Source organism: Apis mellifera, linkage group LG2 (genome assembly GCF_003254395.2).
Source record: "Apis mellifera strain DH4 linkage group LG2, Amel_HAv3.1, whole genome shotgun sequence".
Lineage (NCBI taxonomy): Eukaryota > Metazoa > Arthropoda > Insecta > Hymenoptera > Apidae > Apis > Apis mellifera.
The window spans coordinates 2,615,528-2,643,286 of record NC_037639.1 but is presented as its reverse complement, the minus strand read 5'-3'; the positions used below and the strand labels follow the sequence as shown (position 1 = coordinate 2,643,286).

Here is a 27,759-nt window from a genome sequence, read left to right as displayed (position 1 = left end):
CGTAAGAAATTATACATTGAACATATGTAACAAATTATTCCGCTTCTCATATCTGTTAAATAACGAAATATTCTTCATTATTTACGAAATAATTTCATGTAAACATAAACATTTAACAAGTTAAATAACTATGATATTTTAAATAATCATTAATATTAAATTAAGAACGAATTAATGTTAAGTTAGTAGTAGTAGTAGTATCTGATCGAACTTGCAATTTTTTAAAAATCATTGAAAGAATAAGTTATGTGAGAAGATATGTATTTTATAGATCTCATGCATTTTAATATCAAAAAATAAAAATATTTAATTATAATTATAAAAATAAATAAATATTTAATCTCTGTTGGACTTCTTTCTCAAAAAAAAATATTGAATTAAAAAATTTCTTAAAATAGACTATCTATCTATGTAAATATTAAGTATATTCTTATATTGTTCTTATAAATATATTTTACGATAAATTCGGTTTATAAAATATATAATTTTTTAATAAACAAAATTGTGAAAAAAATATAATCTATGATAAGATATAACATTAGATATAGAAAATCGTTTCCATGAATTTTGTGATTTGAACGCTTCGTGTAAAGCGAGACGAACAACTGATGCAAACATGTATATTCTTAAATAAAATGTAAAATTGTTAATTATCCTAATTTCATAATTTATTACTTTCTTTTCTTAATAATTCACATTGAAACTGAATTATTAAATACCGTCGGATTGAGATCGCTTAAGAAATATTGTCTTATATATTTTATCATGGTTTCATCTTTATCTTAACACAAAATTTATAATATAATAATAAAGTACGACAAGAAAATAATAAAAGCATTATTTAATCATAAAAAAATCAACAATTAAATATTTTACTTTTTACATATTGTAATGTTAGGAAACATTCGATTGAAAGTTATTTTTAGTGAAAAAAAAAGGAATTACTTAAATTTTTAGAAATATGATTTTGTAATGAAAACACCTAATGAAAATAATTAATAATTTTAAGTAAAACTTGATACTAATAGATTTCTATATTGCAATAAATAGATATGTACATATTCGAAACTTTTCGAATTCAAGCTTAACTCGCATTCAAATTATTTCATTATTATAATAAAAATAAATTACGATAATTGATCTTTATCGTAAAAATATGAAAAATTTCGATCAAATTTTGATAAAGAATTAAAAGTTGAAAGTTTGTGTTTACGATACAAAATTAAAAATATATCTATAATATTTCTAAATTTGTAAAACGAAAATGCATTTTACAGCATATATAAGCATTATCGCTTATATATTTACTTCTAATATTTAGTCATTATGAGAAATATAATACTTACTTAGCTAAAATACTAAATATGCTTAATATATTTCATCATACATTAAATTAATAACGTTCATTGTACATTATATTAATAACAATGGAAGTTTATTTGTTTCTTTTCTCATTATTATAAGTATACTTAGATGTCTATTATGAGTCTTTGAATTTATTGGCGATATATGTAATTGTACATAGAATTATACAGTTATTGTAAATTGTGTTTTATATATAAATAAAAATCATTTGTTTTAACTAATATTTTTATAAATTAAAGAAATATTATATAAAAAATTTTCAATTCAAACAAAAAAATACAATTTCAATTTTCTAGAATAATAATACAATTAAAATTATAATAAAAAAATTATTATTAATAAAAATATGAAATTAGCTTGATGATTTAGCTTGATGAACACAGTCTGACAGCATCGAAGAAACGTATGAAGAAAATTTAGCAGAATAACATATGTAACACATTTTTAAGTGAGAATTTTAGAATCAAAGTATAATCAAATATATTATCAACAATATGTAGTTAAAAAATTTGTTAAATTGAAATATTTTTTAAAAAGTAAAAATCGACAATTGATATTAAAAAAGATGCGATTATTTTTAAGTTTGATTATATAAATCTCTTTTAATTCCTATTATTTCTACTTTTATATATTTAAATTTATGAAGATGTTATTTGAAATTGAAAAATTTTTATTTAAAATAACTGTAATATTAAGTATTTATAATTTTTAAAGTGCCATATATTTTCTTCATCGATATAAGCATATGAAAACATGAATAGGGTCAACTTCTAATACTGCTAGGTAATATAACAACTTTTCTTCTATACTATTCTTCTTCTTAACTGAATCTCATATAATTGTTTGGATTATTGACCTGTACTAGGATTAAAACAAAATAATATATGAATATTCAGGAAACTCCATATTTTATTACTACATACGTCATACTTTTTACGACTCTGGAATATAATTTAATCGAAACGAAATAATAATATACTTTTAAAATATTTTACATTTTATATTTAAACTATAATCTTATTTTTAATTAATAATTTATAATTATTATCTTCAATAATTATATTCACATTTCCTCGAATCTAAAAAAAAAATTAATTATTACACGAAAACATTAATTAACTTTAAATGTATCATTAATAAAAGTAAAGAGATAAAGTATAATCCAAGATTAGTAACATCTACTTCTCGAAAGATTATTCTTCAACATCGTCGCATTATTAATATTTAATTTATCAAAAATCGAATAATCAATCCCAATAATAACGAAAATGTTCAAATTTCTCGTTCGATACACTCGACAACGAACGGTTCGAAAACACAAAGGACAAATACCGAGGCCAACATCCTATACACACATATACACATACACTTGCTTGAAGAATTGTCTCGAAGTACATCATCCATCCGTGAAGAATCTTCGCCGAAACAACCTGTCGAATCTGAGGGACAATTGAACGAGACGAAGAGCGAGAGAAGGGACAAAATCCTAAGAACAGAGATGGAGCCTCGATTACAAATCCTTTTCATAGTGCCCCCGCGCAAAGGATAATGTTGGTCAGTTCAACGAAGGGAATGCGAAACCGGGTATATAAGAATAGGACGGGAGATTGTCATGAAGCAGGTGTACTACACCTCCCTCGAAGGCAATAATATTTAGGGCGCCAAATTTCTACGCTCGGCTAGTACTAGGTAGCGAAATTTGTTCCTCTCCATCCCTGCTTTCCGTTTCTCGGCCAGGTAGTAGAAGGAAATTTAGTTGAGTGTGTGTAAGCGTAGTAGCGTGTGAGCTAATCGGGCAAACACTCGGAGCGTGGCTTTCGTTCGGGAAAGAGTATAGGCACGTGAGAGGTAAGGTGTGTTGCTCTCGTGTGTATATATATATATATATATATATATATATATATATAGGAATCGCGAAACGCGTTCGACGGAAGGACGGCGTGCGGTGGAAAGGTTGAACAGGACAAGAGAGGAGAAGGAGGGTCCGATGGGCTGGTACCCACCCGGTTGGAGGTGGCACAAGGAGGTGGGACTCTTCGCCTCGTTCTCCACTTTCAGTGGCAAGTCCGAAGAGGCAGTCACAACGCGACTGCTCTAAGAGCCAGGCCGCCCGCCGCCACTCGACCGCACACCTGTGTGTGCATCTACGCGCGCACACCTGCCCACTTTTGCACAATCACATATCCGAGGCGCACCGAGGTCGACAGTCGACGACGCGCCGCGTCCACCACCTGCGGAATTCCACGCGTGCATCGACCACGCGCGTCCACGACACACGAACAGCTGTGCGGAAGAGAAAAACAAAAGGAAGGAAGGAGGAAGAAGGAAAAAAAGAAAGGAGGGGGGAAAAAGGAGGAGAGGCGAAACACCATCATTGCCCGGTCAATGATAAATCACGATCACCTGCCATCCTCTTTGTCAACACGTCGTCGTATGTGTCGGGACGAATGTGGATCATCCTATCATCACGGGACGTGGACCGTTTCTTGTGATACGTGCTCCTCGTATAACATCTGTCAAGTTTTACGTTTTTTGACGAAGAGAACGATGTGATTTACATATTGCGTAGGGGGGGAGTTGCCGAGAGGAGGAGTGACTGGTGGTATTTTTTTTTTTTTTTTAAAGTGCGTAAATACGAGGAGGGATTAGTGATGATAATGATAGTGGACGTATCGCATTATGGATTGCATTATATGTCGATCGTTCCTATCCGTTGGATCGCATGTACGAGAAAAACGAACGATGGTGATTTGTATTGAACAACGTTTTTAATTTTTAAACTGGGATCAAGCAATTGTTTACGTGAACGTGTATACGATACAGAAGTACCTGTCAAGTTATTCGTTTTTACGGGTAAGTAAGAAGGGATACGTTTTCTTTTCTTTTGTCCCTTTCTTATTTTATACCGATCCTCACGTGACCCTGTCTATCCTTTTTTGTTGAAATGTGACGATTTCTAAAATCTTGCGAAAGTATGCTTCGTTTCTATCTAGAGAAAAAAAGGTAGAGAGGAAAGTCTGTGTGCTTTTTCTGGGAAATGGGGGAAAGTCTTTGTAAAAGCTCTCTCTGTGATAATTGAAATTCACGTGGCATTAAAATGACCCACGTTCGTGATACGCGATTCTACAAAATTTGAGATAATATAAACTGGTACAAACTTATAAGTTTGTATTCTGTTAGTGTAAATGGTAATATTGCATGATTTTCATTTCCGTTTCCAAAAGTTTCAATATGCTTGAAAATTTACGATAATATATATATGTATATATTCAGTTATAGAAATTTTTAGATAATTTTTAATTTTAATTGAAAAATGATGTGAAAAAATCGTAATAATTAATATATATCCACGTGATTTTTCAATTTTACCATAAATCTTTCATAAGAACTTTTTAATTGTTGAAACTCTATTGGACAGATTCGAGAAAGTTGCATCCTCCTCTCGTTTTCTCTTTCATTGAAAGAACGTAAAAAAATACGACAAACAATAATAATATTCGTTCGTATTAATTGTTGACAATTGTTTGTTATACAGACATTTTAATTGAGATTGATAGGATCAAAATTTATCGTAAAAACAACAAATATTGTATAATGTACTTAAATAACAATGTATAATTTTCTTGCTCGATTAAGATTCTTTGAAACACATAATATCTCAATTAGAAACGAGATTATTAATCGAATTTTACATATAAGACTCTCTTTCCTTCGTTTCTTATATTTCCATACTTCTAAAAGAAAAACTCGTCTCGAAAAATCCGATCTTCACGAATAGCCAAACGCTGAAAAATAATTTTTAACCAAATTGACATTAAATAACGTTCGCCCCACCCGCTCGAATCTAGTTAGGAAAAAGATTTACGGAAGAAGGAAAGGGAAGCTCACAGTTTATCGCGTCGACAAAATCGACAAGACGTAAGAGCATTTGGCGGCACTATATAAACGCACACGGATACAGAGGCATGAGGGAGGCTGCACCAATGTATAGGTGGAAGAGGGAAACTATCTACACAGTTCTTACCTCCCTATGGTGTCCCGTTGCGAGCAAGGATCCTTCGAAAGGTCCTGAACTTGGAATTTCACCCCCTTGGTGCCACCTCCGTCGGCGGCCTTGACTCCTCGTCGCTTGCTTTTCATCGCCCTCCAAATCTTTACTACACTTGCTTAGTATTTATTCGTTCCACGATCCACGATCATAATTTTTCCCAACTTCAAATTTTTCGAGTCACGAATATCATTTATCTCCATCTTCCTTCATCCAATAATTTCCTTTCGTCCGTTCTTCTTAGATATTTTAAATGTAAATAATTCGAATAATCTAAACAAATGATTAATTCGCTAGTGAAGTGATCTCGTATCGATATATTCAAACTCGTCATTTTTATCATCGTTAATTATCGTTGTTACCGGCTTTTCTAATCGAACGGGTCGAAAATGACCGCAATGTTTACATCCTCCAAAAAATTCGAATCATTGAATCAACGATTCGAATCTGCTGCAATGATTGTCGAGAATTAAAAAAAATATAGATATATATATACTCTCAGGCGTTTTCAAAGAAGGTGACAAGGGGGGATTAAAAAGAGGAGAGATACATACCGGAATACCGGGGTCCGATCGTCCCTGATGGGAATCCCTCGTGTGCATGTCGAACGTTTCTTATCGGTTTCTATCGGATGAGCGCGTAGATTCGTGCTACCTTCGAACGAAAGGGGAACATACCCGAAAGCAAAATGATAGGCGAGGGCGAAAGAGAGCGGGGGGGGGGAGGGGGAGAGAAGAGGCGGGAAGGAGGAGGAAACGCGCGAGTTAGGGCAACAAGAAGGAGCGCGTCTCGCGTGGAACAGTAGATTTGCCCGAAGTAGAAAGGAAGGAAAGGGGTAGTTGGCGGTCCGCGAATGTTGGTTGGAGCGGCAGGACACACGCCAGGGGTGGTGAGAGGTGTGGTGGTAGGTTTGCGCGCGGGGCGGTAAAGTGACGAAGAGGAGAAAGCATGCCGGGAAGAAGGGGGTTGATGGAAGAAAGGGGGAGAGGCGGCCGGTAAGAGAGAGGGAGGTTGGTTAGTTAGTGCGCGAGGAAGTGAGCGGCAGCGTGTATCGTGCGGGAAAAGAGAGACGACGTTGTCATGTGGGAGGGAGAGGAGTTTAAGGAGCGAGAGGGGCGGGGATCTTAGGAGGGGCGCCTAACGTCACGGCGCATTCACTCACCGGCCGTCGCCGACGCCGCTGTGCCGCACACGCAACCCACACGATACGGTCAGTTTTCTCTTAACATTTATTTAGTGACGCTCGATTTTTCCGTTTAATTTTGTTTTCTTTTTTTCTTGTTTCTTGTTTTTTTCCCTCTTCAGCTGAAAGGAAAGTTCGTTTCCAACTGTTAAGAGATCGCTATCGATATCGAGTGATCGTATTCATGGTGAATCGAGTAATTATATTTCGCGAAAGAGTATCGAGCAACAGTGACTAATCGAGTGATGCATGTGTGTGTATATATATATATGTATATATTTATATATACATATATATATATGTATATATATATATATATTTATATATACACGCGGGTGTCCCGCGCAAAGAAGGTGAACATCTATACCGACGAACATGTTTGTGCTTTTACTGAGAAGACGATAGGTGACAGTGAGGAATCAGCTGATCGTTTAGGGGCGCCACGCTCTCTTATCCTATCTCGCGCGCGCTTTCTGTTTGTCTCCCTCTCTCTCTTTCCTTTCCTCTTCTAGACTCCTCATAGGAGACTCCTCTTCCTCTGACGTACATATATATACGTAACCGTGCACAGTACCATGCGGTCCGCCGGCTGTGTTCGATTTTCCCGCCAATGACATACGCATTCGAATGTTATACAGTCAGTTACCAGTGTAAGTTACACCTATCATCCTTGGTGTTCTCTATAATGGAAATCATTCTACTTTCTTCGTACGAAAAAGATGACAAAGTGGAGAAGAAAGACTCGCTGGAATCGTGTCAATGGAATTACAAACTTTCAACTCGATGATCCTCGATTTATTGCCGGAAGATCCAGTGCTATGTGTGTACCTTTTTGCTTATTATCATCGTGTGAAAATGGATTGTGATATGTTACTCTTAAGGTGAAATGTTTCACGAGAAACGTGAAAAAGAGATAAGTCAAGTGTCCGCCCTGAGCGGAATCAACATTTGAGGTAACAAATTAATAGTCCAATTGTCCAGTTTTTCTTTTTCTTTTTCTTTTTTTTTGTTACTTCATAGTTTCATTTTTAAAAAGAAGTAATGAAAAAAATAATTGAAAGTAACATTGCGTATACGTAAACGATAACGATGATTCTCTTCTTTGATATTTTCAATCGTGATTTTACTTATTCTAACCTATTTCGTTTCATTTCATATCGCAATGAAATATTCACGATGATAAAATTTAAGCTTTTAAACATTGTATTATACGCATACACGCGTTCGGAAAATGCGATCAACAAATCTAAAATTATGTTTAATGAAATCTCAGTATTATAAATTATAAATGAAAGTACGATTTTTACTTATTTGACACGACCTTTACATAGTAAAATTTAAAAATGATGATTAGAAATATACTTATAACTCATTGAATAATTAAAATGACAATAATTTAAAAATTGTCATTCACAAATTATTTACGAATGAAGGAAATTAATTATGCTGTGTCTTTAATTAAAATTATATTTGAAACTCATTATCATCAAAATTTCATTTCAAATTAATAAATGTATCATAGAACTTACAAATCTATACGATTTTATTATTATTTATGTAATATTTAAATGATATTTGTACAATATACAAAATATTATGCTCATTGATGATTGTATGAGGTTAGGAACGTCTAAACAATATTTAGAACGTTAGAATTTGTAGTTATCTTGATACTGTGTATTCTCTCATTGAAGTCTAATATTTACTACAAACGTTATTATAAACAATATATATCAAGAATAAAGAAAAGAAAAGAAGAAAGTAAATTTATATTATATACATTTTTTTGTTGAACACGTGCTAGTTTGACAACAAACTTGCAATGAGTTTTCGATAAGCGCACAGTAACGTATTGCGATTTCGTAAAGCCTGTGACTGTAGGAAAATTGAAACTCGAACAATTTTTTTTTTAAATATTTTTTTTTCGACGATTGTTAATCGTTGAAACTTGAACGAATTTCAATCTTTAAACGTTCTTCGTTTCTATTTTCCATGATCAACAAATAAAATCATGAAAATTCGCTCAATATTTCTTACCTTATTATCTATGTGAACTTTGATCTCAATATTTTTTGAATTACAAAAATTCGTTGATGGATTAATATAGCTTCCAAGCAATGTTTATTATTTTTTGTACAACGATTTTCGATTCTATAAGAATTTAATATATAACTGGTTAAGATTTATCAACGAAATTTAAAAAAACACACATATATTGTTTCTAAAGTAAACATTGATAATGAGATACGCGCTTATAAGAAATGAAATTTTTTATTTTTTATAATATTTTGTATATTTTAATTTTTTGTTTTATGTTTATGTATTTTAGATACATAATATTGTAATTTGAATAAGAAGATAAAAAATTACATGCATGTAAAAATTTTGAGAATTTTTTAGTGAATCATATATTTCAATTTCTGATATATTACTATTATTTTGTACGATGTAAATATAAAATTGAAATATATGTGATTCTCATTGCATAATATCGTATAAGATAAAATTAATTAATCGAAATAATACAATTTCTGGTTGAAAAATATTCGATCCTTTTTCAAAATAGAATAATTTTTAAATTTTAAAATTGGATTAAACAAAACGAATTAAATAGATGACGTATAACAAATTTTTTGAAAAAATTATAATTATGATCGAAAACAGAAAGAAATAAAAGATTCTATTATATATTCTTCAATTTTCTTATCTGAAATTGTAATAAAAAATCAAACAATACGTATTGTAAATTTATATCAGTTATATACGAAAAATTTAATCGAAATCTGTCGATGCAGAGACAAGTGACAAGTATCGAAAAATATATTTTAAGACTGATTAAATATTTTCAACCAAAGATTATATTTTTTCTTGATATATTATATCAAAAAGATTTATTGTATTGGATATTAATTTATTATATAATTTTTCATTAAAAATTTAATCATTTGTATATGTACGTGATATAATTATAATTTTTAAGAAATGAAAGAAGAACTATACAACTGTTATTGTAAATTATCATTAAGATGAGTACATACATATTTTGTTTGTTTTGTGTGCTCTTCTAAAGAATGATGAAGAATGAGTGAAGTTATAAAAGTGAAAAGAACAAATTTTGACGTAGATCATTCGTTCGAAGAAAGTTAATAAATATGTGTAATATTACCTGGAGCATTCAGCTTAATGGATTGTTTGTTGCATGGGAAATGATCCTATGTAATGTAAAATTGAATAATCGAATTGGTGATTTTCGTTGGCCGAATAATAAATCAATATAACAATATATCGATAAATCTTTTTTCTTCGGATAATAATGATATACACGCACGAGTTTCTCTAGAAAATTACATGTATTACAGCTAAATCACCGTCCGATTGAATTTAATTCGTCGATAGTTAATGTTCTCCTTTTGTGCTCCGATGAAAACTTTTATCGAAAACGTAATAAGCTTTGTAATTCATGATACATATCTGTACCTATTTAATTGCGCAGTCGAATTTTTCTACAAAAATGCTCATACGATCGGTAATTTTTATCTTGATTGATAAGATAACCGACTATGTAAGAAAAACAATAAAAGAATAATAAAAATGTATAAAAAAAAAGAAAAATTCTAAAATCTCATAGTAATTTTTAATGTATTTGTGATTCATATCTTTCGTTTCGAATTTGTAAGAAATTTCATATCTTCAATGATCTTAAAGATAATTTTACAAAAAAAAAGTATTTTGAAGTTTTTCTTCAGTTTTTTTTTTTTCATGAAACTATTCTTCTAAAAATATATTTGTTTAATTATCATATATTTATCATATATTTGTTTAATAACAGAATTGAAAATTCTTTTCAATATTCGAAAATAAAATTAAGATATGATTCAATATTTAATAAATTAATTGAAAATTATGTAGAAGAAATATTAAATTTCTGATGAACAGAATTATTTATTCTAAAAAAGTAGTGTAAAAAAGTTTTAAATGCTGTTACGTCTAGTAAAAAAAGTAATTAAGCGAACTTGCCGTATCATAAAATTATTTGATTAGATCTGAATGATTGAATTTCGTTTTGTATATTGTATATATTCATTTTTTATTTTTATAATCTTATTGAAAATAAAATTGAATTACAAATTTACCAAATTTATGAATGAATCAAGTATTACGTTTTTTCTTCTCAAAAGTATTATTATTCTTCGTTTCTAGATGCTTAATTTTTCGTAACATATCGGACTAATTTGAAGAAAAAGAATTTTGAATTATCATTATTATTAATATCGAGATTAATTTAAATTTAAAACACGATAGTTTGAAATAGAATTGTAATTAATAATATTATATTTTTGTGATAAAAAAAAGAGGAAGAAGAAACATAGTGATATGAAATATTCACCATATTTTTCCTCACGAATTTAATAATAATGAATACAATAATAGCATAGGTATGTACTCATTTGAACATTATATATTTGTTATTAACTTCTTTCAAATTTCACTCTTTTGTATCTATAGACAAAAAATTCTAATAGATGAAATAAACTTAATGGATAGCTATAAGATTACTATTCCCAACATCTCAACAAAGAAATATAGTGTTTTATCCATTATAAAACGGAAAATAAAACGGATGAGATATTAATATATCGTCAACGCTAATATCGCAAATATCATTAATCTCTATGTCTCAATTCCAGTATTAACCTGAATGCTGTATCTTCTCTGGTTTTCATAATTTTCAACCAATCACCGCATGTCTTTTTCCAATTTTTCTTTGTATTGCAAATTTTTTTCGTTATTCAATTACACGTTTCATGTCATTGAAAAAAAAACGATAAATTCATTTTTGTACTTTTACATTATTGTAAATTGCTTTTAAAAGAAAATAATTTTAATATATTATTTGAGAAAAAGAGAAATCGATTCATTAACACGATATTTTCAAAATTGATAAAATATCAAAAGTCATGATTATTAATATTTTTTAAATAAAAATCTCTACGATCAAATAAAGAAAAACGTTTTACCGATACAAAAATTAAAGATTATTCTTTTATAAAAGAATATGAAACATGATTTTCATTTTATAAACAGATATAAAATCATGATAATGTTCGGATACTATTTTATTTTATTGAATTTTTTACGAAAGCATTATTTAAATCATTATTTCTCATTATTTTTTATATCAATAATAATATGAATTTTTTGTAATGTAATACATTTTAAACAAGATAATATCGAACTTTGTGAAAAGTTTTTTCTATAAAGAAAGTACAAATTTAATATTTTGTAGCATAGTTTTTCGTTCAATGACTTTATTCAAGCATCTTAATATATTTAAAATAATTTTTTTTAATATAATTTTTTTTTTAAAAATCTGTGGAAATAAATATTAATTCTGCAATGACATTTTATGTTTTTTTATGTTCCCTGTGAAATGTTCGTTTATATCGTTATTGTATCACAAAATTGTTGCAAACTTGTACAATTTTCTTTTCAACATTTACTTATAATAGAATCTCTATTATTTGAATTAATTTTCTAATAATTTGTTGTTCGAATTGTGCATTGTAATTGTAATTATATTCTCTATTTACAATAATATAAATAAAATTTAATTTAAAATTTGGACATATTCACATAATGCATACAAAAATATTAAGTAACGAAACGAAATTGGAAATACTTAAGAAATTATTAGGAAATAATGAGAGTAGCGTTAAAAAATAGATGGATGAAATTAGAAAATTATTTGCAGAATGCACGTTCTTTTAAATATTACAAAAATTTATGCAATTTGACCATAAAAAAAACGGTAGAGTGAGATTCCTACTTTTATAATGCAAACCGTCTTTTATACTATTATCTCAATTATATTATGCATAAACGTATTATTTTCCTCAAAATATAAAATAATTCATCTAAGAAAAATCTATATTCCATTATTCAAAAATTTTCTTATTCTTGTCTTCCTATTAATTCAGATAATCGAGATTCTGTTATATGCAATCTAAAATAGGTAAATATTTAAAAATTTTGAGAAAATTCTTATGCGATATAATTAATGTGAAAAAGAAGATACAATATGATTTCATTGTATTGAAAAAATAATATACTATTGCACATATGTTGATAAGAATTTTTTTAATCTATTTATGAATTATAATAATTCATATTTTTATACAAATAATAAGAAATCAAAAAACAGAAACATCTGTATTCTTTTCCTGTAATTGTCATTTCTTTTCTATAATTCATCTTTTTATCAAATAACTGTGTAACAATTAAAACTGAAAATTAGTTTTCATTCATTTTATTAAAATAATTTTCTCAATCTCAGCCTAACTTAAGAGATTTATTGAGATATTCACTTAATAAAAATTAAATATCAAATGTCTAAATATATTCAATTCTTTGAACACTCTCTTATTCAAATATAGAATCTGATTAATTGAGATTCATTGTTTTAGTAAATTTCTTTTTTAAATTATGTTCAACGTAAATTTAATAAGATAATTTTCATATTTGATGATTCATGAATATTCTGAGTAATTAAATAATTATTATTCATAAAAGGATACATTTTACCAATTTCAATGATCTTGAAATATATTGTTGAAGTCAACATTCTGAATGATTTTTCTCAGTACCTATAATCGTTATTTAGCCATAATTTTCGTGACATTCACAAAAATATATTCGATATTATGTATTATATCTGTATATATGCATGCTAGATTTTAATCTAACTTAATTTCATAAGTAAAAATCGTATGTTATAAAATAAATTGAATATTCTATGGATCCTTTTGAAATGCGATAATAAAATAATTGATATATTTATCATTGCAATTTCGCTTAAACATTGTTTTATATTTTATTTTCATATTTCGTATGGAATATTCGTGTCTTCCAAAATTCAACAAACTGTCAAAAAGTTCTTACTTTTTAACAGTTCACCCGTTATGTATTCTAGTTGCCTGTCTTGCAATGTGTTTCTATAAACAATAGATAAGATGATATGATATTGACGCATGTATTATGAACGTATATAGACGAAATTCAATGACAACTATTTCTTACAAATATCACAGAAAAAATTCCTGCCTAACATAATATTATTCCAAATTGTTAAAACCAATTGTTAAATTCCTATTTATCACGAAATAAAAAACGTAGTCAGAGAAATTATCGCCGTCCCTTTTCCTTTTCTCGTATTTCGCCTATACAATACATACTTAACCTAAAATCTCGAACGATAAACAGTATCACAAACGTGGAAACTATCGCGTGTAACATCCAAATATGCGTATATTTTTGCGGTATCAAGATATATCTAAAAAAAAAAAAAGAAAAAAAAGTCAGAATCATGACTCACCGACAACACATTTCAAGGTCATTGAGATCAACGAGGCGTACCTATTTCGTGAATAATTACCATAAAATCATTTAATCTGTAATTCAGATCCACATACCGTCGTAAGAAGTAACGATCGAACTCGAGCCGAATTGAGCAAAAGGCATTTTCTTTCTCGTGTTTCAGGAGAACAGCGGCGTTCAAGATAGTGTCGAGGGGGAGGCATTGTTCACGATACGTGCGTGGCCGCGTGCGTGCGTGCATGGAAGAGAGAAACGGACGAAGGACCTCGAGGTACGAAGGAGAACGAGGCGGAGCAAGGTGGCTCCGCTAACGGCACGAGCGGCGGTGAAAAAATGTCGAGCGCCGCGGACAGTCCTGATGGGATGGCTTTGCAGTCGCACTATTCCTTACGATGGAACAATCATCAGACGCATATACTCCAGGCCTTCGAGGCGTTGCTACACGCGGAATTACTCGTCGACGTGACCCTGGTCTGCGCCGAGACTAGTCTCAGGGCGCACAAGGTTGTTCTTAGTGCCTGCAGGTAAGAAAACATTGTAAGAAACATTTTCGTGTCGATTTTTCGTGTGCGTGTGTGTGTGTGTGTATGAAGGGCAAAGATACCTAATATGACATAGCAAAAGTTGATTTGCGTACTCTCTGCGTTCTTGCAGAGAGAGAAGATAAAGAAGAATAAATTGTATTGCTTTGTGAAAAATTTTGTATTATTAGAATTTGGAATTTGATTTAATCTTATTGTGAATGTAAGTCAAAGTATTAAATGAAGATGATTGACATTTTTACATCTAATTGATGTTCAAATAAAGAGAAATTATTTGTATTTTATATAGAATAAGTTAGAACTATTGAAAGATAGAAAAGGTATATCGAATATGATTTACTTAAAAGATACTGATTCGGTATATGCTAATTATTATATTATGAAGTTATTTTTATACGTGTCTTTATTATTTATATAAATGTTTTTAAATAGTTTTTATTATATTAATTTTATTGATGTAATAAATAGTAAATTGAAATTATGATTAAGTCATACTAGAAACACACAGTATATTGAGAGAAAAGAAAAAAAACTTTTCCAATTAAGATAAAAAAAATAATCTTTCAGTCGATTAAACTGTTCAAGCATATTATTAATTATATTGCTCTAGTATGTATACATGCATTTACGAAATTCCAAAATGTGACAAAATTATCAGAGATTCAATAATTTTTAGATTTAATAAAGTTCAAGTTTATTGAAGTACTTTTCTTTTTATAATTATTGATTACATGGCATTACAATTTATCTTTTTATACATATCATTAAATACTAATACAAAATGATAAATTTTAGCACTTTCTTTATATGATGAAATGATACGAGTGACCATATTACGTACCTTTACCCTATCTTTGTTCGCATCTTTTACCTTATCTGCTGAAATATCATTATTTTACTTGTTTTCTTTAAGTCGTGATATTTGTTGATAATTGAAAATGTTTTGTCTTGAATAACATATAAATAAAATACTTGAACAATGATATATTTAAATAATTAAATGTATCATGTTATTTGGATTGGTCATTTTTAAATAAAAAATAATATGCGGAAATGAATCAATTTACTTTATATTCATGTTTAAAATATTAAAAATATGTATAAAATATTTTAAATATTTTAAATATATATATAAATATTTATTTTTTAAAACTATTATATAATTTACTGCATTTTTATTTATTTATTTATTTTTTTTAATGTTTATTGGGAACTTATTCATGAACATATATACCTTAGATTATATCATTTTGTAATTCGAAATTCTTAAACCGTTTATTGATAACTAAACTCAAACGATTTACAATACAATATAATACAATATACAATATACACAATATAAAATAAGTTACAATATAAGTTTAAGATATTTATGTTTACAATATTATTCTTAGAAATAATTGTATTAAATATCAAGAGATTGAAAATAAATTATTTTCACATGCTGAATCTCCATTGATTTCTAAACTGTTTTTTAAATTAGCTTAAGAAAAAATAGTTTTCTCAGATTTCTAAGTTAAAAAATAACAGTAATTTTCTAAGATTTCTATGATAAATTGATTTTTATCTAACTGTTATATATAATTATATATAATTAATATTTGTAATTGATTTCTAAACTTATAAAAAATATATATATTTGATACATATTTTTTTCTTTTTATCGATTAAATTTCATTTTAAGATGAAAATGTGAAATTATTCTGTAAAATTGAAAATTGAAAACATATTTTTTTGAAATATCTTATTAGGATTTAGGGAATTAGACTATAAAAAATTTTTTTTTCTTAAAGTGCATTTTTGAATTAGAAATCATATAAGAAATTTTAACTTATAAAATTAACTTTTTTTATATTATATATTAAAGATTTTGAATTTTTATTAATTTTTTTTTAATAAATATTAAGTTAGACTAATAATAATTTATGTATGGAAACTACAAGTCAAAATAGAAGATACATATTTTTGTTTCTTGATTTTATTACGAATTTTATAAATATTATTATTATTTTATATAATGTTTGAAATAATGTTTGAAAGTTTTTGAAAAATGTAAAATATAAATCTTTATATATAAGAATAATGATACAATTGCAATTAATCATTATAGTTGATTTAAAAACAAAAATTTCACGAGATTTTTAAATTTTCCTGAATAATTATAGTAAAATGATTACAACAAAAACATTAAATATCAAAATAAAATTATGTTATAACAATTAATTAATTAATTAATTAATATATTGTAACAATTAAGAGAATAATATGAAGTTATTACAGAATTGATTACAGATCAATGATATACATTTCAATTATATTATTTTTGAATAATATAATAAATTGATATTTAATATAATGATAAAATCTATATCTATAATAAAATCTATACGTCAAGAAGATACTTGAATAAGTGAACTAAGACAATTTTAGAATACAACAATACAAACATTTATTGAAATAAGAGAACAAAAGATATAGATAATGAACATAAATCAAAGAATAAATTTAAAAGGATTTCAAATTTCCATGTATTATTTATCATGAAATTCATATCTTTAAATGTAATTTAAAAAAAGACAAGCTTATTATTTATCATCATATCCACAATTTGATACAATATAATACAAATTTTGTATAAATAAATATTTTGAAATAGATTATTTAAAAAATTAAAAACATTTGAAAATAATATTTATAATAATTACAATTCAAATATCATTAGTACTAATATCATTAGTACTAATATATAGAGTTAAGTTAACTTTCAAATATTATCGTATCGTGTTCTTATACAATTCACTTCGACAAAGTATGCATAGTTACACAATTCCATCCACGGTTTCAGCAAGTGGTCAATTACTTTCACCACTTTCATTGTTGTTAAAAGAAATAAGTAGATAGTTGGGGGACCATACATTCGACAAAATGTGTTCACAGCTCTGAATATACATGGAATATACATAAAATATACATTACGAAATCTAGGAAATTAACGAAAAAGTTATTTGTCTATCAAAGATTTTATTCCCAATGATTCTGACAACGTGATCTTATTACTATCTTTATTTAACTTCAATCTTTTTCTACCATCTATTTCAGTTTTTGATACAGAGATACAGCAAAGAAATTGTACAAGCTCATGAGGATAAATAATTGAAAATTATTGACAAGAAATATAATGCTATTCCAATTATTCAACCGTTGATGTAGATAGATTTTACAATATAGTCGTCATATTAAATATGAATATCAATTTATATTCAAAAAGTAATATAATTGAAATGCAGTTATTGATTCATAATTAATTATTATATTATAGACAATTATTTTGATACACTTGGTCTCATTATATAAGGAAATGTATGAAAATCTTGTGAAATTCTGTTTTAAAAAATTGACTGTGACAATCATTATCAGACAAAAGTAGAATATCTTAAGAATATAGAATTCTAATATAGAAGCCAAATACTAAAAATCAAGATAAGATTCCTATCAATTATTTAAACAAACACAATTTTTCTTTGAATTATTTTATAATTTAAAATAATTTTTTTTATTTTATTTATGAAACTTCATAGCAAGTATTGCTTGATATAATTTCTCATATATTTTTTTGATTCTTAATATTATCAATTGCATTAGAAATATAGACTTCTTTTATATTCTCACAATCACAAGATTGTAATAAAATTGCCTATTATTGAATTTAAATGAATTAAATGAATTAATTCGAATAAAAATTTATTTGTAAAAATGATTCTTCTTCATCTGAATATAAAATAAATTACTTAAATATAAAATTAGTTGAGATAATAGTTCCAAATTATTGAATATTATTTTCAAATAATATTCAAATAATAATTTTCAAATAAAATGAGTGTTTGTTGATAATTTGTTGATAATATTTGTTGATAATATTCAATAGTTGCACTGAAAATAGCATATTTCTATTGAAAAGAAAATAGCTGATAACAATCTTAGATAGAGGCAAAAAATTCATTAACAAGATATTAAAGTAAAACAAGTTTCTTTTCGTAATGGAAAAGTTATATATAAAAAAAAACTATTACAATTATATGAAAATATATTTTAAATGCTAATAAATATATTTTAAATGTATCTTAAATGCAAGCTGATGTAATGGATTTCTATTGCATAAATAATGTTGTAAGAGCCAAAATTTAATTTCTATCATAGTGAATATATAATGTAAATAAAAACTTATAATATTCTTTTGATGAAGAAGTGAGAACTATATTAAAAAATATATTAAAAAGTCTTATATTAAAAAGTATAGAAAAAATTATTATATATTCTATTATACAGTATACTATAATATAATGTATAATATAATATAATGTATAATATATAAATATAATATAATATAATAAAACTATTAATATTATATTAGTATACTATTATATTATATAATATTATATATACTAGTTCAAACGATGTGATGTTTTTGAATTATATGTGTTTTAATTATTAAATATATCATTTTACATTCACAATTTCATATTTATCTAATCCAATTTTTATATGTATTGTCTCTAAAAAGCAATAAGATTAGATATTATAAAAACATAGATCTTTTTGAAAAATATACATTATTTTCCTCGAAATAATTTTTTTTGAAACTATACACCAACGGAGACACTGTTTCAATCTTAGTAACAATGTTAAAATGCATCTATTGCTATACAACATTTTAGACATTGCCCATTGTTTCCAAATCTTGATATGGTTTTTAAATTTCGAGAAGAAAAAAAAAAGAAAATTACGTAAATTTAAATTTGGAAGAATATAAAAAGTGTGAAATGAATACATTTGATTGTATACAATTTGATAGAATTTTCATAACGTTGGCTTAATATTATTATTTTATTTTTATTATAGTTATTTTTAGTACACATAATGTATTTAATTACTTAAATAGTAATTAATACACTTTTATAAAAATGACTCATATTATTCCAATCGAATTGAAATTGATATTGAAAAGATATATATTTTTTTAAATAACAAAATGGCGTTTATAATGTTGTCAAATGTTTATTCTGTATATCCTATATATTTGTTTTACCAAGAATTCATATTTCTTTTTTTTATTTCATATAGTTTGAACATATTTTCTTATTTATGTAATATTTATATATTTACTTAAAATAATAAAAGTTAAAAAATAAATCAATCATTCATAAAGTTTTTTATATTTTTTATCTTTGCTCTTCAAACACATTCAAAAAAAAATTTATTACTTATTGATGTATAACCTTTGTTATGTTATTTTTAATTTCAATCAGTTTATCTGAGAAGATAAAAGATATAAATAAATTCGCATGCGATTAGTCTGTTTCTTAATTTTTGTTAGAAAGTGTATATGTTTAATGAAATAAATTTCATTATTCCAATATAAATATACTATTAAGATATCCATATAATTTTCTTACCGAATTTCTTTGAACTTTGAGTTACATAATAAATATTCCTCTGATTATTGACAAAAATGAATGATTCGTGATCTTGTCGTGTACACATGTAAAATTACACAAGATGATGAAACAATTGATTCAACAACTCGAATCGGTCAAAAAACCGCATCGTTTAAATTATGCATGACAAATACATAATATATAGAAGAAAAAATATTTATAGAGGAAAATATATTGATAATGATCTAACTCGCATCATATTAAAGGATTAAAAATAATTTTACAAAGGATCAATTCGATAAATCATTTGAAAAATGAGAATAAAATTGAAATATGATCCGATATTTCTGTTTATCAATAAACATTTTAAATTGTTTGATTTTATTTTATTTAAGATATTTACTATTAGATAATAAAAAATTTTTATTTGTAAATTCAAAATATTTTTTTAGTATTATTGTTTCTTTCATGAAAGAAATATATGATAAAAATTTTTGGATATTTTTAGAAATAACTACAAATGATTGTTGAGATTTTAAATCGAATGATTGAATTGGATTATATTTAAAATTTTGCATTTCTTATTGTGCATACTTATTATACAAATTATTATACAAATATTGATTATTGAAATATTATACAAATTATAATGAATATGGAAAAGATTTCCAAAATGTTGTTATAAAAATAAAGATTCAATAAAAAAGAATTCCTCGTTCGATTCATGTTCTTTTAAATTTTTCCTTTTGTCTTTCATTTATACACAATTTTTGTCAAAGCTAAACGATTATCAGAATTAAAAATAGAATGTCGTACAAAACTTTTTTACTTTTCGAAATCGTAATCTTATAAATCGATAATATATTCATAATTTTTTCCTCCTCTCCTTAAGCAAAAATAGATAAGAATAATTGTTTTAATAAATGAAAATTTATTTTTTTAATCTTTTACATTTTTCTTTTTTGTTATAAAAAAATAACAAAACTGTTTTGATTGATATTTGATTCTAAATTAACGATACTTTTTTAATCAGAATACTTAATGCTATTGCAATTTGAAATCTAAAATCTTTATTTTCATTTTCATTATTAGATATGTTTCTCAAACAGATAAAGAGTTTCTTTTTCTACCAATTTCAGTATTCAGTTATAATATTTAATTATAAATATATATATATATATAATAATTATAAATATTAATTATAATATTTAATTAAAATATCAAATGATAAAGATTTTTTTTTTCTAAATATATTTTATTTCTTCAATTTCTTAATCTGAATAATATATTTATATAGATGCATGTATAAATAGATAAAGATACATTCATGCAAATACAAAGTATCTCTTGTTTTTACAGATCTTTGGTTGCTAAAAATAAAATTTACCATATAATATTTATAGGCTCAAAGCATAAAATATTTTAAAAATTTGTTACACAGATATTTAAATCCTGCTAGAAAATTATATATCAACAATATAAATTAATATATAAAATAAAATATATATATAATAATATAATATATATATATAAATTATTTTTATTATAATATTTTCAATATTATTATCATTCTTACGACAATAAGAATTTTTGTAATGAATTTCTGTAACATAAATAGTTTTATTGTGCATTAATATTGCATAAATTATGATTATATTATTGAACAAAAAAATGTTATTCTGTTCAAACGATAGTGATTTGTCATTCTTATGTATACTGTTATTTAAAAAATATCTAAAATATATTATCGTAAATATAGTTCATGTACTTGATTCATTTCTAAATATTTCTTTTTTTTTCTTTTTTCTTTTTTTTTATTCAATCGTTCCATACATTATGATAAAACGAGTCATTAGAAAAAATAGTTCATAATACGATCTAAACTCATAGAAAATACGATTTTTAAATATGTATAATAATATTTTATTACGAAGATTTTCTTTTTTAATAAAATATTCAAATGTGATTCATTTTCATTTTCAAAATTAATTCATCTTCCATTAGTACTTTGAAAATGACGATATCTATGTATTATTTTTGAAATAAATTCATAAATATACAAATGATTTTATAGTTTTTTATATGTAAAATTAATCCTGGAACGATTGGATGTGAATGTTCCATTAATAACATTCACATAGTAATGAATATCTATTTATTATTATTTGTTAGATATAGAATATTAGTTTGGATACAAATCAGATGTTATAAAATTTCTTATTCTCTATCAATTTTTAAAATATAATAATTTATTTGATTATACAGTTTATATTAGAAAAGAAGGAAATAAAAAGAAAATAAATAAATGATCGAAAAATTTATAAATAATGTCAAAAATTTAAAAGATAAATTTAAGAAAACAAATTATATTTTTGTATGATAATAAATTGATACGTTTACTTTAATATGATGTTTTCTTTAATTTTATTTTTTCTGCAATTACTCTTAATTAACTTTATGCAATTACATTCAATTAACCACAAAATTGAGATCGATATATTTTTGATTTCTTTTTTAGTTTCAGCTTATATTTTAAATAAATATAGAATTAATGCATTATAGTATATCATAGTATAATATACGAATTCTAAAAATAAATAACAATTGATTTTTTATATATGTATATTGTTGTAATATGTAAGAAGAATTAAAATGTTAAATTTTATATCACATATTGGATCACTTTATAAAAAGAATTAAATAATAATTGTTTATAGAAGTTTAATATTTCTTTCGTAACGTTTGTGTTCTAATAGTAATAATTCTAATTGTAAAACTATATGGAAACGAAGATTTACATTGATAATATTTCTTTCAGTAATCAAACACAAATCGTGATAAAAGAAAAATTAAAAAATTTGAAATTATTCAAGATTTTCCATGTCCTCATTAAATAATTATTAAATAGGAATTAAATAAATTGCAATTATTTGAGTAACTATCTATTGATGATTATTAATAATCATCAATAAATAAATATATTTATTTCTAGTTTTTTATGATCTTGATAATTTTGATATTTCAACAATTTTTCTTAAAATCAAAAATGTTTTTAAGAAAATTTTATCATTTCGAAGAGATTATGAACTACTGTTATGTACTGTATATGTTTAGTTGTCGTTCATTGTGGTTCAAGTTAAATACACAGTGACTTCATATTAGAACAGTGTTTTTCAATCAATATGTCGATTACACATAAATCTATCTCTCGAATATGGTTTATTAAAATTTTTACAAAACATATTTAATATTTATAAGATGATTGCTGCAAATATTTATACATAATAAAATGAATACGATTAAAGAAATGAAGTTTAAATATTTTATATTTTTCACCATATCATGTACATTCAAATTTTTCATAAATACAATCTACTAATAACAAATTGAATACATAATTAAAAAATCATTATTAGTTACAAATTTATTATTTTTATCAGTATCAAGATTTTTTTTATTATTTTTTCGATATCAATATCAAAATTCTGATCTCTTATCAATATTATAAATATTTTTCAATTTTTTTTAAACAAATAATAAAAACTATAAAAGAAATATATATTTAGCATTTCATGTATTTGAATAAAAATTTTCATTCTAAATGTGTAGTAAAAATTTAAAAAATTTTTACAATATGTCGTTAATTTAAAAAGGTTGGGAAACACTGTAATAAAAGTTGAATGTCTTTGATTTATATCCCGTCTGTATTACCTGTGCTAGCATGATTCATAAGTCTGTCTATTTATGTAAACACTATGACATATGTTCGACAAACAAGATTGACGAATCATTACTACCTAAAGAAGCCAATTCTTCTTAATGATAAAATATTAATTTAGTTACATATCACGATATTAATATCATCAAAAAGTAAATTCAAAAAAAAAAGAAAATCGAAGATCGTTCCCGCCCCCCTTTTTCATTATAAATACATTAATAATCTCTAAGAATGATACTTTCATTTCATTTACTATTTATTTTGATAATTACATACAATACATTATATAGAATAATAGAATAATTAAATATCAAAAGTTTGAAACTTCTTCAATTCTTTTTCTAACATTTAACTCTACACAGATTGACTTTAAACTTCTTTAGAAGCGTTAATAAAACATTTCCAAGTAAAACAAAATATGCTTCGAATTTTTCTTTTTATTATTATCAAACATTCTTCATTATCAAAAAATTCCCGTAGCGAGAAAATTCTTCAACATATTTTTAGAATAATTTCAACAAAAAAAAAAAAAAAAGAACCAAATAAAGCAATTCGATAAAAACGAAAACTGTTTGAATTGCAGCCCGTTCTTCGAGAGGATATTTGCGGAGCACCCCTGCAAACATCCGGTGATCGTGCTAAAGGACTTCCCCGGCCACGAGGTGGCGGCGCTGATCGACTTTATGTACCGTGGCGAGGTGAGGGTCGGCCGTGAAGAGCTTCCCGGCCTGATGAGAGCCGCGGAGAGTCTGCAGGTGCGTGGATTAGTGTTGTCGGAGCCGAGACCTACGTCACCACCGGAAACACCGACCGCGGACCTCCTCCTGGGCGAGCCTTCAACGCCCGAGGGGGCCAGACAAGGTACGCCCGAGGAGGATGACAATGCGTCCGAGAGCACCGCGCCCCCGTCCACCCGGGAACAACCACCCCCCGTCACGACACCCACCATTTTCCACCCCGCGAGGGACCACCGTGATATGTTGCCGCACATGGGCCACTTGAACTTTGGGATGCGCGAGTTGCGTGAAAGTTGCGGGTCCCCGCTTTTGCCACGGCGGAAGCAAGCACGGCCGCGAAGGAGATCGGTCGAGCTCGTCCCTCAAGATCTGAGCAGGCCTCATCCACCGCCGAGTTTAAGCCCGCCTGCGAGCGGGTTAGATTTGACCGGGTCTAACAACAATCATCAACAATCGCAGCAACAACAGCAGCAACAACAACAACAGTCTCAGGGTCATCGTCCGCAGCGGGAGGGAAGCCCGCCTACCGGCAGGACAACGCATCCGTATCAGCAACAACAACAGCAGCAACAACAACAGCAACAGCAGCAGCAGCAACAACAAGAATCTCCACTCACGCCGCAACAAAGCTCCGTGACGCCGATATTCCCGTTGGATGGTGTCGTGTCTCTAGGTGGTGGACTGTTCCCTCATGTAGGTGCTTTAGACAGGGGATCCCTTTTGGCGGATCTCCACGATAGTTTTAAACCGGAAGCGCTGCACGGACTTTTCGGCGCGGCCAGCCTCGGGGCTCACCACCCGGGTAAAAAGCCAAAGAAGCACAGGAGCGACGGTGACGCGCCGCACAGGTGGGGCGACCACAGCAGCAGGGGCCTCCCCGTCGGGAGGCCGAAAGGTCAGCACAGCGCACCTAGAGGCGGCCCGCCCAGGTCCTGGACGAACGCGGAGTTGACCGAGGCGTTGCAGCACGTTTGGAACAAGAAGATGACCACGTCGCAGGCAAGCAGAATATTCGGCATCCCGTACAACAGCTTGTTAATGTACGTGCGGGGGAAATATGGGAAGAGTTTGAAACTCGAACAGCTGAGAAGGGACTGCACGGGGGCGACTACGGGCGAGGTGGTTATGAATTCGCTTAACAACAACGACAAGGCCGTCCAGCCGCCCGCGCAAATCATCCACCCTCTTGCTGGCCTGCCGCCCCATCCGGGCGACGACGCTGGATTCCCCCATCACTCGTTGCTCGCGGGCAACCTGCCGCACGGTTTCTTCCCCGACTTTGCCCCCGCGGAAGCGTTGAACGATCGTTACTCGTTTGACAATCATATTCGATAAATGAACCAATCGCAAAAAAAAACCAATTTGTTTTTTCTTTTTTTTTCCTTTTTTTTCTCACCGATCTCTATTTTTGCGATACAATAGCTATATATATATATATATATACATATACATATATATCTATTTATTATATGTCGACAACCGTTATATTCTTAACAACCGGGTTTATTCCATTAATATCGTGTTTCAATCAACGAGAAAGAGAAAGAGAGAAACAGAAAGAAAGAGAGAGAGAGATTGACCAAGCAATGTAGTACCTTCGTATCTTTCTTGCTGCTGCCCCCCTTGTTGGAGCGCGTTCAGACGAGCTTCCATTCCCATTCGGAGAATTATTTCGAAGATACTTGTCATTAACCCAACTAAAGCTGGATATTGTTCAGTTTTGTATACGAGACTGTACGAAACGTTTCTCGTACGGTGGTCATTTTCGTTTTTTACTTTTCATCCCTGATAATGATCCCCGAAGTGACGAGAGAGAGTAACAGGCCCGCAATAAACGGACAAATTATGTCAATTTTATATGGAATTACATTACAATCGGGAGGAGAGTGGGGTAGGATATATATATATATATATATGTATAGGAATGTTTGCACAATAATCACACGCAGTGTCGCGCGAGCTTGCCAAGATTCTGTTTCTTCCTTTCTCGTTATGGAAGCACGGCTACCAGTTGACCTGGTTACACGATTCGTTTTCGGTATTTGGTGCAATATCAAATGTATATATATATATATATATATATATATATATATATATACATGTTCACATATACACATATATACATTTATAATTGTTTTCTCGATCGCTGTTAATTTTTTTTTTTCGATTGCAATCGTATTTTTAATTTTTTTTTTTTAAATTCGATATAAACGCGCGAACAATCGGCCGGTTTTTGAAACTTCGAAAAAAAAAAAAAATCGATGACAAAGACTGTAAACCTCGTAGTTGTATCTTTTTGATCGGTAAAATCTTGGCGAGCTCCTTGAAACTTTGTTCGATGAGTGTGAAAGAAGGGAGGGAGGGACGAATGGGATAGGGGAAAGAGCAAAAAAAAAAAACAAAACAAAAGAGAACAGAAAGAAATGAGAATACGAGTACGTGAAAAGGGAAAAAAAGAAAAGTAAGAGGAACAAAATTCGTATTTAAAACACGGGGACAAATGATGAAATTTTAATCGTAGACCACAATTTCGCAAAAAAACAATATTTCGACAACCAGACGGAAGCGCAGGGTAACTAACACATCAGGGATAGCCACAGACAAATCTACGATAGATAAAGAGAGAAAAAAAAAAGCTAAACATATTAAACTGTAAAAGTAATGGTAATGATGAAAAAAAAAGTTAACGTAAAGCTATAATACATTTACAATGATTATTTCGTTAATGAATCTTAAGAAAATGAAAAAAAAAAAAAAAATGAGAAGAGCGGGCGATGAAACGGTAGGAAACAAAAAAAAAGCGAAAGATGGTTAAATTCCGTTATGTCACATAATACCTTGCTACACTTAGCGAAAAAGAAGAAAAGAAAAAAAAAGCGAGATTAAAATATATTATTAAAGAATAACTTAAGTAGAATATAATGATGGGAGAAAGCGTATGGGTTCAAGGAGGTTAAGTAAAATATTAGAGACCACAGGCTTTCAGCCCTCAAAATAGCCTGTACAATACAAACTGATATTATTATTGATTATTAATATTATATATATATATATTATATATATACAGGGTGTTTTAAAAGAGTTTATAACTGCTTCGACGGGTTATACCGCACGTCTAGCCTCATTGCATATTGTATAGATAATTATATATATTACGATTATATATATATATATATATATATATATTTTACTTTTTTATTCGTTTGACATAATAATCGACAATTGACAATAGAAATAATTTAAAAAAATTTTTTTTGAAACTAGCTCTAGCAATCTTTTTTTAATTTATTTTTTTTCTTGTTTTTTAATTAATAATAAATAACGGTGGCAAGCTACCATGACCAAAAGACAAATATT

The 27,759-nt window shown here is 27.8% G+C and overlaps 1 protein-coding gene and 1 long non-coding RNA gene across 7 annotated transcripts; one reads left to right on the top strand and one right to left on the bottom strand.

Moving 5' to 3' along the window:
- Positions 1 to 2,755: 2,755 nt before the first annotated feature.
- Positions 2,756 to 6,241, bottom strand: LOC102655291. Of its 4 annotated transcripts, none has more exons than XR_001702267.2 (3): positions 5,968 to 6,240; positions 5,390 to 5,863; positions 2,756 to 2,851 (listed from the first exon to the last, which is right to left on the bottom strand). It is a non-coding gene; the product is annotated as an uncharacterized LOC102655291 (long non-coding RNA). The 4 variants fall into 4 exon arrangements; XR_407544.3 differs by lacking the exon at positions 2,756 to 2,851 and adding an exon at positions 3,742 to 3,878 and having other exon boundaries at positions 5,968 to 6,239; XR_407545.3 differs by lacking the exon at positions 2,756 to 2,851 and adding an exon at positions 3,742 to 3,878 and having other exon boundaries at positions 5,390 to 5,860; positions 5,968 to 6,237.
- LOC412955 (protein jim lovell) lies at positions 3,877 to 26,496 on the top strand. 3 transcript variants are annotated; one of them, XM_006557657.3, is made up of 4 exons: positions 6,550 to 6,623; positions 6,719 to 7,549; positions 14,134 to 14,494; positions 24,249 to 26,496. In XM_006557657.3, the coding sequence occupies exons 3-4, from the start codon at positions 14,304 to 14,306 to the stop codon at positions 25,735 to 25,737; spliced, it is 1,680 nt and encodes a 559-aa protein (XP_006557720.1). In that variant the 5' UTR covers positions 6,550 to 6,623; positions 6,719 to 7,549; positions 14,134 to 14,303; the 3' UTR covers positions 25,738 to 26,496. The 3 variants fall into 3 exon arrangements, with proteins under 3 accessions (XP_006557723.1, XP_396406.5, XP_006557720.1); XM_006557660.3 differs by lacking the exons at positions 6,550 to 6,623; positions 6,719 to 7,549 and adding an exon at positions 3,877 to 4,218; XM_396406.7 differs by lacking the exon at positions 6,719 to 7,549 and having other exon boundaries at positions 6,529 to 6,623.
- The last annotated feature ends 1,263 nt before the right edge of the window (positions 26,497 to 27,759 follow it).